This window comes from Prionailurus viverrinus, chromosome B1 (assembly GCF_022837055.1).
Source record: "Prionailurus viverrinus isolate Anna chromosome B1, UM_Priviv_1.0, whole genome shotgun sequence".
NCBI classification, from domain to species: Eukaryota; Metazoa; Chordata; class Mammalia; order Carnivora; family Felidae; genus Prionailurus; species Prionailurus viverrinus.
The window spans coordinates 73,582,969-73,594,223 of NC_062564.1; the positions used below are offsets into that span (position 1 = coordinate 73,582,969).

An 11,255-nucleotide genomic window follows, 5' to 3' on the forward strand; every position below is an offset into this window, starting at 1 on the left:
GGACGCTCAACCTACTGCGCCACCCAGACGCCCCAATATACTACATTTCTTTATCCCCTCATCCATCCAAGGACATTTAGATTATTTCTATCTCTTGGCTGTTATAAAAAATGTTGCAGCGAACATGGATATGCAGGTATCCCTTTGATATCTTATTTTCAGTTCTTTGGATATATGCACCCAGGTGGGATTTCTGGATATATGACAGCTTTAATTTTAAGTTTTGGAGAAACTTTCATACTGTGTTCCATAGGGGCTACACCATTTTATAACACCACCAGCAGTGTCCAAGGATTCCAATTTCTACGTATCCTCACCAACACTCATTATTTTCTGCTTTGTTTTTGTTTTTGTTTCCTAACACCCATCCTAACTGAAGTGAGGTGATATCTTGTGGTTTCGATTTGCATTTCCCTGATGATTAGTGATACTGAGCATCTTTTAAAAATCTGTTGGTCATTTTGGGACACCTGGGCCACTCAGTCGGTTAAGCTTCCAACTCTTGATTTTGGCTCGTGTCATGATCTCAAGGTTTGTGAATTAGAGCCCCGCACTGGGCTCTGTGCTGACAGAGTGGAACCTGCTTGGGATTCTCTCTCTCTCTCTCTCTCTCTCTCTCTCTCTCTCTCTCTCTCTCTCTCTTCCCCTCCCCTGCTTGTGCTCTCCTCTCAAATTAAATATATAAACATTAAAAAAAAGAAAATATGCATGGGGATTTCTTTCTGGAATCTTTGTTCTGTTCTATTCGTCTCTCTGTATCTGGCCAGTACCATACTGTTTTGATTACTCTAGCTCTGCACTATTGAAGTTAGTAAGTGTGACGCCTTCTGCTGTTTGGTGGTTTTTTCCCTCATGATTATTTTGGCTATTTGGAAGCATTTGAGATTCTATGTGAATATTAAAATTCTTTTTTTCTGTTTCTGTAAAAAAAAATTGAGATTTTGATATGGATTGCATTGATTCTGTAGATTGTTTTGGGTGGTGTAGACATTTTAATAACATTAAGTCTTCCACTCCTCATGGAGTGGCCATAGAATGTATTTCCATGTATTTGTGTCTTCTATAATTTATTTTAGCAATGCTTTATAGTTTTTAGTGTATAAGACTTTCACCGCCTTGGTTAAATTTATCCCAATTTTTTTCATGCTATTGTAAACGGGATTGTTTTCCGAATTTCTTTTTTCAGATTGTGCATTGTTAGTGCATAGAAACACAAGTAATTTTGTATTCTACAACTTTGCTGAATTCGTATATTCTAACTAGTGTGTGAGTGTGTGTGTGTGTGTGTGTGTGTGTGTGTGTGTTTAATCTATAGAGTTTTCTACATTAGGTTCTACATAGATCATGTCATCTAAAAGCAAGGATCATTTGATTCTTGTTTTCTGATTTTGATGCTTGTAAGTTCAAAGCCTGATTTCTTTGGCTAGGACTTTCAGTACTAGCAAAGAAGTTGCGAGAGTGGGCATTCTTGCCTTGTTCTTGGTTGAAAAGCTTTTTGATTTCACTGTTGAGTAAGAATGTTAGAGCTGTGGACTTTTCTTATATGGCCTTTATTATGTATGGTAATTTCCTTCTGTTCCTAGTTTATTGAGTGTGTTTATCATGAGTGTGTTGAATTTTGCCAAATGCTTTTTCTGCGTGTATTGAGATGATCATGTGATTTTTACTCTTTATTCTGTTAAGGTGGTGTATCACACTGATTGATTTTCATACATTGAACTATCATTGCATCCCAGGAATAAATCTCACATCGTTATGACATGTGATCCTTTTAATGTGCTGTTGAATTCGGTTTGCTGGTATTTTGTTGAGGATCTTTGCATTTATATTCATCAGGGGTAGATTTCTTGCAGTGTCTCTGATTTTGGCATCAGAGTAATGCTGGCCTCATAAAATAAGTTTGGAAGTGTTGTCTTCAATATTTTGGAAGAGTTTGAGAATGATTGGTGTTAATTCTTCTTTAAATGTTTGGTAGACTTCACCAGTGAAGCCATCTGGTTCTCTTTATGGGGAGGTTTTGATTATTGATTCAGTCTTCTTACTAGTTATATATACATCTGTTCAGATTTTTTTTTCTTTCTGTAAATTCAATTTTGGTAGGGTGTGTGTTTCTAGAAATATGTTCTTTTCTCCTAGGTTATCTTATTTGGGTGTATCATTGTTCATAGTAGTCTCTTATGATACCTTTTATTTCTGTGGCATCACTTGTAATATCTCCTCTTTCATTTCTAGTTTTTGTTACTTGAGTCTTTTTACTTTTTTTCTTTGTCTAGGCTAAAGATTTGTCAATTTTGCTGATTTTTTAAATTTTATTTATTTTGAGAGAGAGAGAGAGAGAGAGCGAGCGAGCCCAAGTGGGAAGGGGCAGAGAAAGAGGGAGAGAGAGAATCCCAAGCAGGCTCCACACTGTCCACGTGGAGCCCAACGCGGTGCTCGAACTCATGAACCGCAAGATCATAACCAGAGCGGAAATCAGGTGCTTCACTAACTAAGCTACCCAGGTGCCCCAATTTTGCTGATTTTTTTAAAAAACTTACTTTAAGTGATTTTTCCTCTTGTTTATTTACTGTTTTTCACTTATTTCTGTTCTAATATTTATTATTTCTTTCTGCTAACTTTGCTTTTAGTTCCATTTTCTAGTCCATTGGGGTGTAAATTAGGTTGTTGATGTGCAGTCTTTCTTCTTTTTTTAATGTAGGCATTTATTGCTGTAAAATTCTTTCAGCATTGTTTTTTGCTGCAGCCCATGTTTTGGTATATTGTGTTTTTGTTTCATTTATTTCAAGACATTATCTAATTATCCTTTAGATTTCTTCTTTGACCTGCTAGTTGTTTAAGAGTTGTTATTTAATTTCCATGTGTCTGTGAATATTCCAGTTTTCCTTTGCTATTGATTTCTACTTTCATTCCATTGTAGTTAGAAAAGATACTTGGTATGATTTTAATATTCTTAAATTTGTTACGACTCCTGTTGTTCCCTAACATGTCATCTGTCCTGGAGAATGTGCACTTGAGGAACAAGTGCGAACACATAAAACACTTGAGGGTGTGTATTATGCTGTTGTTGGGTAGAGTGTTCCATGTATGTCTCTTCAGTCCAATTTCTATATTATTCAAGTCCTTCATTTCTTCATTGATTTTCTAACTGTTTGATCTGTCCATTATTTAAAGTGAGGTATTGAAATCTTCTACTATTAATTATGTTACTCTCTGCTTCTCCCTTCAATTCCATCAGTATTTTCTTCATATATATGTGTGTTCTGCTGTTAAGTGCATATATATTTATAATTGTTTTATCTTCCTGGTGAATAGAACTTTTTATGTAGTGTCCTCATTTGTCTTGTGACAGTTTCTGACTTGCACTCTATTTTGTCGGATGTAAGTATAACCTCCCCTGTTTTCTTTTGGATATTATTTGCATGGAATATCTTTTCCCACCTTTCTACTTGTGGCCTATCCCTGTCTTTATATCTAAAGTGAGTTTTTTGGTGGTAGTATATACTTGGATCTTGTTTTTTTAATCCATTCAGCTATTCCACGTTTCTTGATTGAGGAGTTTCATCCATTTAGATTTTTTTTTTTTAATTTTTTTTTTCAACGTTTTTTTATTTATTTTTGGGACAGAGAGAGACAGAGCATGAACGGGGGAGGGGCAGAGAGAGAGGGAGACACAGAATCGGAAACAGGCTCCAGGCCCTGAGCCATCAGCCCAGAGCCTGACGCGGGGCTCGAACTCACAGACCGCGAGATCGTGACCTGGCTGAAGTCGGACGCTTAACCGACTGCGCCACCCAGGCGCCCCTAGATTTTTAAAAATTACTGATAGGAATGACTTAATACAGCCGTTTTTATACTGTTTTATGTAGGGGCACCTGGGTGGCTTAGTCTCTGAAGCATCTGACTTCAGCTCAGGTCATGATCTCGTGGTTCGTGGGTTCAAGCCCCACGCTGGGCTCTGTGCTGTGACAGCTTTGGAGTCTGCTTTGGATTCTCTGTCTCCCTCTCTCTCTGCCCCTCCCCCACTCATGCTCTGTCTCTCTGTCTCTCTCTCTCTCTCAAAAATAAAACATTAAAAAAGTTTTTTAAAATTGTTTTGTGTATGTTTTTAATTTTGTTCTTTTCTTCTCTTGCCACCTTCCCTTATTTCATTAGTTTTTTGTAGTGACATGTTTTGGCTCCCTTCTTATTTCCTTTTGCATTTCATCTATAGATAATTTCTTTGTGGTTACCATAGGGATTACATAACACATCTAATAGCTTTAACAATCTATTTTAAACCAGTAACAATTAATTTCAATCACATACAAAAAACTGTCCCTTTACTTCTCCCTCCCACTTCGTTACTGATTTCATAAATTACCTCTTTTAGTATTTTTATCCATTAACATAGTTTTATAGTTATACTGATTCCTTATGCTTTTATCTCTAAACTTTACACCAGAATTAAAATGATCTGTGTACCACCATTACAGTGTTATGAGATTTGGTATTTGTATATTTACCTTTACCAGAGAGCTTCATATTTTCATATGCTTTTATGTTGCTATCTAATGTCCTTTCATTGCAACTGGAAACATTCGGTCTTTCTTGTCAGGTAGATTTAGTGGTGATGAGCTCTCTCAGCTTTTGTTTACCTGAGAAGATCTTTATTTCTTTCTCATCTCTAAAGGGCAGTTTTGCTGGATATAGTATTCTTGGTGGTAGGTTTTTTCTTTCAGGCCTTTGAATATATCATACCACTCCCTTCTGGCCTGGAGTTTTCATGAAGGCTTTTTGGTCTATATACTATTATTGTTCATTCAATGTCTCTATAAGGGATGAGGTCTAGGGCTTTCTATTCAGCCATCTTGCTGATGTCACTCCCACTTTTTGTCTTAAATGATTGAAATATGTTCAGTATTTCAAATTTTTTTTTTGAACGTTTATTTATTTTTGGGACAGAGAGAGACAGAGCATGAACGGGGGAGGGGCAGAGAGAGAGGGAGACACAGAATCGGAAACAGGCTCCAGGCTCTGAGCCATCAGCCCAGAGCCTGACGCGGGGCTCGAACTCCGGGACCGCGAGATCGTGACCTGGCTGAAGTCGGACACTTAACAGACTGCGCCACCCAGGCGCCCCATTATGTTCAGTATTTCAGTGGCTGGATGATTAAGAGATATTGGATAGTTTAAAATCATCGAAATGTTTAAAAAATCTCAAGTCAGTCATCAATAAAATACTTGCACTGCTTAGAAATGACAAAAGTAAAACTAGAATTATTTACTCATGGGTAGCCCTGAATAAAATGTTTTTATTGTTACTTCATCTAAAAATTTCCATGAATTTTGATTTTTATAGTCACATAACATTGTTACACAATTCTGCTTTTATCTATTTTTTAAAAGTATTTAATCCCTTTATTTTTTTAATGTTTATTTATTTTTGAGAGAGACAGAGGCAGAATGCAAGTGGGTTAGGGGCAGAGAGAGAGGGAGGCACAGAATCAGAAGCAGGCTCCAGGCACTGAGCTGTCAGCCCAGAGCCTGACGCGGGGCTCGAACTCATGAGCCGTGAGATCATGACCTGAGCCGAAGTCAGACGCTCAACCAACTGAGCCACCCGGGCGCCCCCTAATCCCTTTATTTTTGAGAGAGAGAGCATGTGCACGTGAACATACACACGAGTAAGAGAAGAGCAAAGAGAATTCCAAGCAGGTTCCACGCTGTAAGCACAGAACTGATGCAGGGCTCAATCCCATGAACTGTGAGATTGTGACCTGAGCTGAAATCCAGTTGGACGCTTAACTAACTGAGCCACCCAGCCACCCCCATAATTCTGCTTTTGAATAGATAGTTCACTGCTGCTGTAGATGGTATTTGGTTTTTTTTTAATGTTTATTTTTTATTTTATTTTTGAGGCAGAGAGAGAGAGAGACAGAGCATGAGCAGGGGAGGGGCAGAGAGAGGGAGAGACAGAATCTGAAGCAGGTTCCAGGCTCCGGGCTGTCAGCCCAGAGCCCAATGCAGGGCTCGAACTTGCGAACCGAGAGATCACGACCTGAGCCGAATTCGGAGGCTTAACTGATTGAGCCACCCATGTACCCCTGATATTAGTTTTTTAACTGTATTTTTGTAAAGAAAAAAACCAAGAACATGGAATGTATTACACTTTTGATGCAATGTTACACTTACAGTGAAATTCATAAAAGCTGAAAATGTAAATTTTTCTATATGTTTCAGTTGCCTGATGGGATTTAAAGGTACAGTGTTGGTTTTCATTTTGTCATTCCTACCTTGGTGTGAAATGAGCAGTAATTGTAAAACTTCTCTAGATGTCCAGAGAAAGACTTTTACTTAAAATGTGCACGATAAGCCAAGACTTAGAAGGATTCAAGGCCCGTTAGTTATTTCCTCTTTTGGGGGGTAGTCTCAAATTTAACTTCATCCAAGGAAGAACATATATAACTATTTGTAGCTCTTTGCTGACGTTAGCATCTACTTTGAAATATTTTCATCGAATGAAATTCTTCGTGTGCTACGATTTCACTTGATATCATGAACATTTTATTTGCAATAAAAATAGGATTGTTCCTTTTCTAAGAGAAGCCATCTGTGATTCTTATTTACAGTTCTTTGCTCATCTTTGTTCTTTTACATGTAAGCTATCTCCATGTTTTCTTTTGTAATCGGGTATATAATTAAAGCATCCTAACCCATAGAGAAAAGGCTGTCAGCAAGACTTACATCTTTTTTTGCACATAACTGTTTCTCTTATTACTGCCGTTCTTAAGAATATACGACTAGCCAGTTGAAATAAAATTTCCTGTGTTTAAAAACTAAATTGTATCGTAAGCACAGAATGGTGATTACGCACCGAAAGTAAAACATACTGCACTACTGGGAAGGCATATTCCTACCGAAAATGTAAGGCATTTTTATATTAGTCATACGTCTCCTAACATGTAGTAAAATAAGTATCAGATTATGATGCAGCTTGAAAGATTCTCAACATGTGCAGCAACTTGATGCCACGAGGATTAATTAAAATCCTTTACATTGTCACCAAATGACTTCATAATTGGCTTGAAACGAACCACCACTTGGAAGCCTCAAAAAATGGTTTTAAAACTTTGTCACAGTTTATGTTAAACATAATGTTTTTAAAGACAGTAATATATCCAGTTTTGCTTTTCCCATTCTTTCTCCATAATGAATTCTATTTTATGTCTTTTTTCAATGAATTTTCAATTTCGTGAACAGTGTCATATACTTGTTTCCTTAAATATGTATAGCGATCGCTGCATTTTTCTTTGAGTGTTAAGTGTTGAAAAGGCTCCTGGGGAATATATTATCTGTTCCAGGGCCTTTTCTTTCTTCTCTTCTCTTTAGTGAAACCCTTTTTAGTATCCAGAAAAAAGCAGATCTATTGATTTGGCCTGGTTTAGGGATTGTTTTTACTGTACCTTTGAGCAAGATGGCTTTCAAGCTTGGTCCCTGGGGGCCTGCGCAGTGGAAGTCAATGAGGAGGCCCAGCAGAGGCCCAGAATAGATGTGGTTTTTTTTTTTTTTTTTTTTTTTTTTTTTTTTAGCTACTGCAAATTCCACTATCAGATATTGTGTTATAGCAGTGAGGCATGCATATATATATATATATATATATATATATATATATACACACACACACATATATATATATACACACATATATATACATGTATGTATATGTGTATATATATATATGTGTATATATATATGTGTGTGTGTATATATATATATATATGTGTGTGTGTGTGTGTGTATATATATATATATATATATATATATATATATATGCCTTTTTTTTTTCCCATAGTTGCTGTTGGTTTAGAAGGGTCCTGTGGGCAGAGAGGTATTCTTCTAGCCTCTCAGGCTAGAACACTTCAGTGAGCATCTCCGTCTCTTACTTCCTCTGTCTCTTCTATTACCTCCTTTCTTCCCATACTTTTTGGGCACCTATTATGTACAAAGGGACAAACTTTTAATATATGGAAGAATATGATTGATTCTCGAAAAGGCATGCTATGCGTAAGAAAACAGCCCCTCTGATTTTCAAGTATATGAAATTTTAGAGGCAAAACTTATCTGGAGTTGCAGAAATATATGGAACACAAATATGCAGGAAACCTCCTGTGCTCTCACAGAATTAAGTCCAATTTGGTGGAAAGATAAGATTGGTCTTCGAGTGTGTTAAGTACAAGTCCCTGGATGAAAAAGAAGTACCACAGTCTAGGTGCCAGAAGGGCTGATAACAAAAAGGAGAGATTTGTCTTCTCTATCAGGGATGGTAAATGAGCAGGCTCAGAATTGTAGTCAGGCCACAGCTGTGTTTTGTTCGACCCATGTGATGGCTTATGTTTTTCCCCTAAATTAAATTATGTTCTGACATTTATGAATTGGGAGATTTCACATGAAAACAAATATGAATTTTTGAGCTTCTCTTGACCAGAATTTAAAACTTCCTAAAGCCTGTTTTCTCTTCCCTACTGGCAGCAATGAGTTGAAGCTGAGTGCCTCAGGCACATCAGACAGTCTCTTGCTTTTTCCACCCATCTGTCTTTTTCATTTGCCCATGCTCTTACTTTTACCGAAGGCATCTGAGTTGATGATCCCTGCTGTGTGCTCCTCTGACACCACGTCAGCACCTGTGTTCTTCTTCTTGTGCCAATAAGCACGAGAAGACTCACATCATCAGACATCAGGGAAATTAAAATTAAAACCACGAGATACTACCACACATCCATTAGAATGACCAAAATTAAGAAGACCAGTGGATATAGAGCAACTAGAATTCTCATATGTTGCTAGCAGGAACGTAAAATGGTATAGTATCACTTTGGAAAATAGTTGGACAGTTTTTTATAAAGTTAAACATACACTCACTGTATGTGTTTACCCATGAGGAATGAAAACATATGTCCACACAAACACTGTTACATGGATGTTTATAGCAGCTGTATTCATAATAGCCTCAAACTAAAAACAATCCAAATGTCCATATATAGAAAAATGTATCAACACATTGTGGTATGTCCATTCAGTAGAATATACTCTACAGCAAAAATGGAATGAACTCTTAATATTTGATTCTACAAAAATAATGCCAATCAAAAGAAGACAGATACTGTATAAGTTGTATGTGTATGAAATTTTAGAAGCAAAACAAAATAATAGTAAATCAGTGATTGTCTAGCACCAGAAGTAATAGGAAACTGGCTACAGAAAGTCACAAGGGAATTTTTTGGAGTGATAGAAATACTCTACATCTTGATCATGATGGTCGTTACACAGGTGCATATAGTTGTTCAAACACACATAAGAGTATACTTCAGATATGTGTATATTGTTGTATGTAAATGTTACCTTAATAAAGTTGATTAAATAAAAAATAATTATAAAAAACTAAAAAGATGGGCAACTAAAAGAGGAGGACAAATGGACAACCTGGAGAGGAAGTAAAACAGAAACAGCAAAGGGCATGGGATATTACACATGAAGACAGCAAAGTGCTGACTTGGGGCCCAAATGGATTCTTGAGAACCTTCCAGTGAAATCCCAGTTCTAATCACATCGTTGTCTCCCTCAGAGCTTGCTAATTCTTCCTTCATGCTGATAATCAGTCTGTTCCTATCATTTGAAATGTCATACGTCTGCCTTCCCCACTAAAAAAGTGTTTTCTGTCACATTACCTTGTTTATTCTTCCAGGGAACTTAGCACATCAGAAATCTACTTTGATTATGTATTTGTTTAATGGTTTATTGTCTGTCTCCTTCCGTTAGCTAATCACCATGAGATTGAGATCTTTTCTAACTTACTACTCTGTCTCTAGCACCTGGCATGGGATCTAGCTTATTGAAGACTCTCAATGACTAATCATTGAATGAATGAACAAATGAAAATGTAGTAAGCAAATAATAAGTACCCAGTGTTTGCTCTGGTTTTTCCCTGAAATTTTCTTTTCCTAAAGTTTTTTCTTTTTTTTTTCAACCTAATTTTTGCAGGTACTTCTATTGTGACTGTAAAAGCTGTTGCTCCTGACCCAATACAAGACAGCATTAAATATTCAATTTTTAGTGGAAACGAAGATGGGGTTTTTTCCCTGTGCTCCAACTCAGGTAATCCTTCTGTTTCCTGTAATAACTTTATTTCCTGCTCCATTTAATGTTACTATTAAGAAATACTTCCGCAAAGGAAACTCAAAATTTGAAAGGTAGAAACATGAGAGGAATATATTTGAAAAGGTAAACAAGAAACAAATTTTTTATGGTAGCTGATGAGAAATTGTGAGAAATCAAGATCACTTCTTTATTTACATGTACTTGCTAAGAATCCTGTTCTTCACGTTTCCAAATTAGGCAGTATCTAGCCTACCCTTTGAATTTTCGAAGACAAATTGGTTTCTACTTATAACTGTCTCATCTATTTGGGGCAGTGGGAGATATAGTAGGGAGACCATCAATATTGAGTTTGAATTGAAAATAACCACACATGTCTAGCCATAGGGCATTTTCACCATGAGATTCTTCTTAATGCGCCACTGAATGTCAACAATGCAACAAAAAAGGACAGCTGGAAAGGTTTCTGTGTGGTGGTAAAGAAATTACTTCCAAATACAGCATGTATTAAATTTAGCTTTAATAAGACCATTATTGTGTTTTAAATGAATACCAATTGATTATTTGAAACATACTTTTTGACCAACAACTAGATACATATCTACTGCTGCATTGTCAAACCTCAAGAAGAATGTTTTTAATAATTTCTATATTACCATACAACTGCTTTATTTAATCTGTACTACATGCACATGGGAAGAATTGAGAAGGGGGCAATTTCTTAAGCAAATGCCTTCTCGTCCCGGGGAGTGTTAACGACTTTTTAGTCCACACCACCTTTGGTTGGCAGCCTTTCTGAGGTAGCTCTTCATCTCTTCACCCCAACGTCTGGTTCAAGGGTGGTGCAGGAAGCACCTTGTCTGTTGACAGGAGGGTCATTTGCGAACATCACAAAGCCTTAATCTTCTAGTAGTCCGGGTATCTTAAGTTCCGGGAAAGGAGCATAGAATGTTTAGGAATAAGGCCAGTAGCCGAGACTGCACATTTCCCCAGGCTACCCACATCCTTCTGCCACGTCACCCTTAACATGACCCCGGCATGGCCCTATTTTTTCTAGAGGCTCTCATCAAAATTCAGGTAAAATATGCCTACAGTTAGTCCAAAGAGGTCATCCACAGATAACT

At 37.0% G+C, this 11,255-nt stretch overlaps 1 protein-coding gene across 1 annotated transcript in view; it reads left to right on the forward strand.

The window, feature by feature from the left end:
* DCHS2 (dachsous cadherin-related 2) overlaps nucleotides 1-11,255 on the forward strand; it is a 250,293-nt gene that overhangs the window by 206,568 nt on the left and 32,470 nt on the right. Inside the window, exon 14 of the mRNA XM_047857633.1 lies at nucleotides 10,018-10,131. Within this exon, the coding sequence (XP_047713589.1) occupies nucleotides 10,018-10,131 (114 nt within the window). The remainder of the gene's footprint in view (nucleotides 1-10,017; nucleotides 10,132-11,255) is intronic.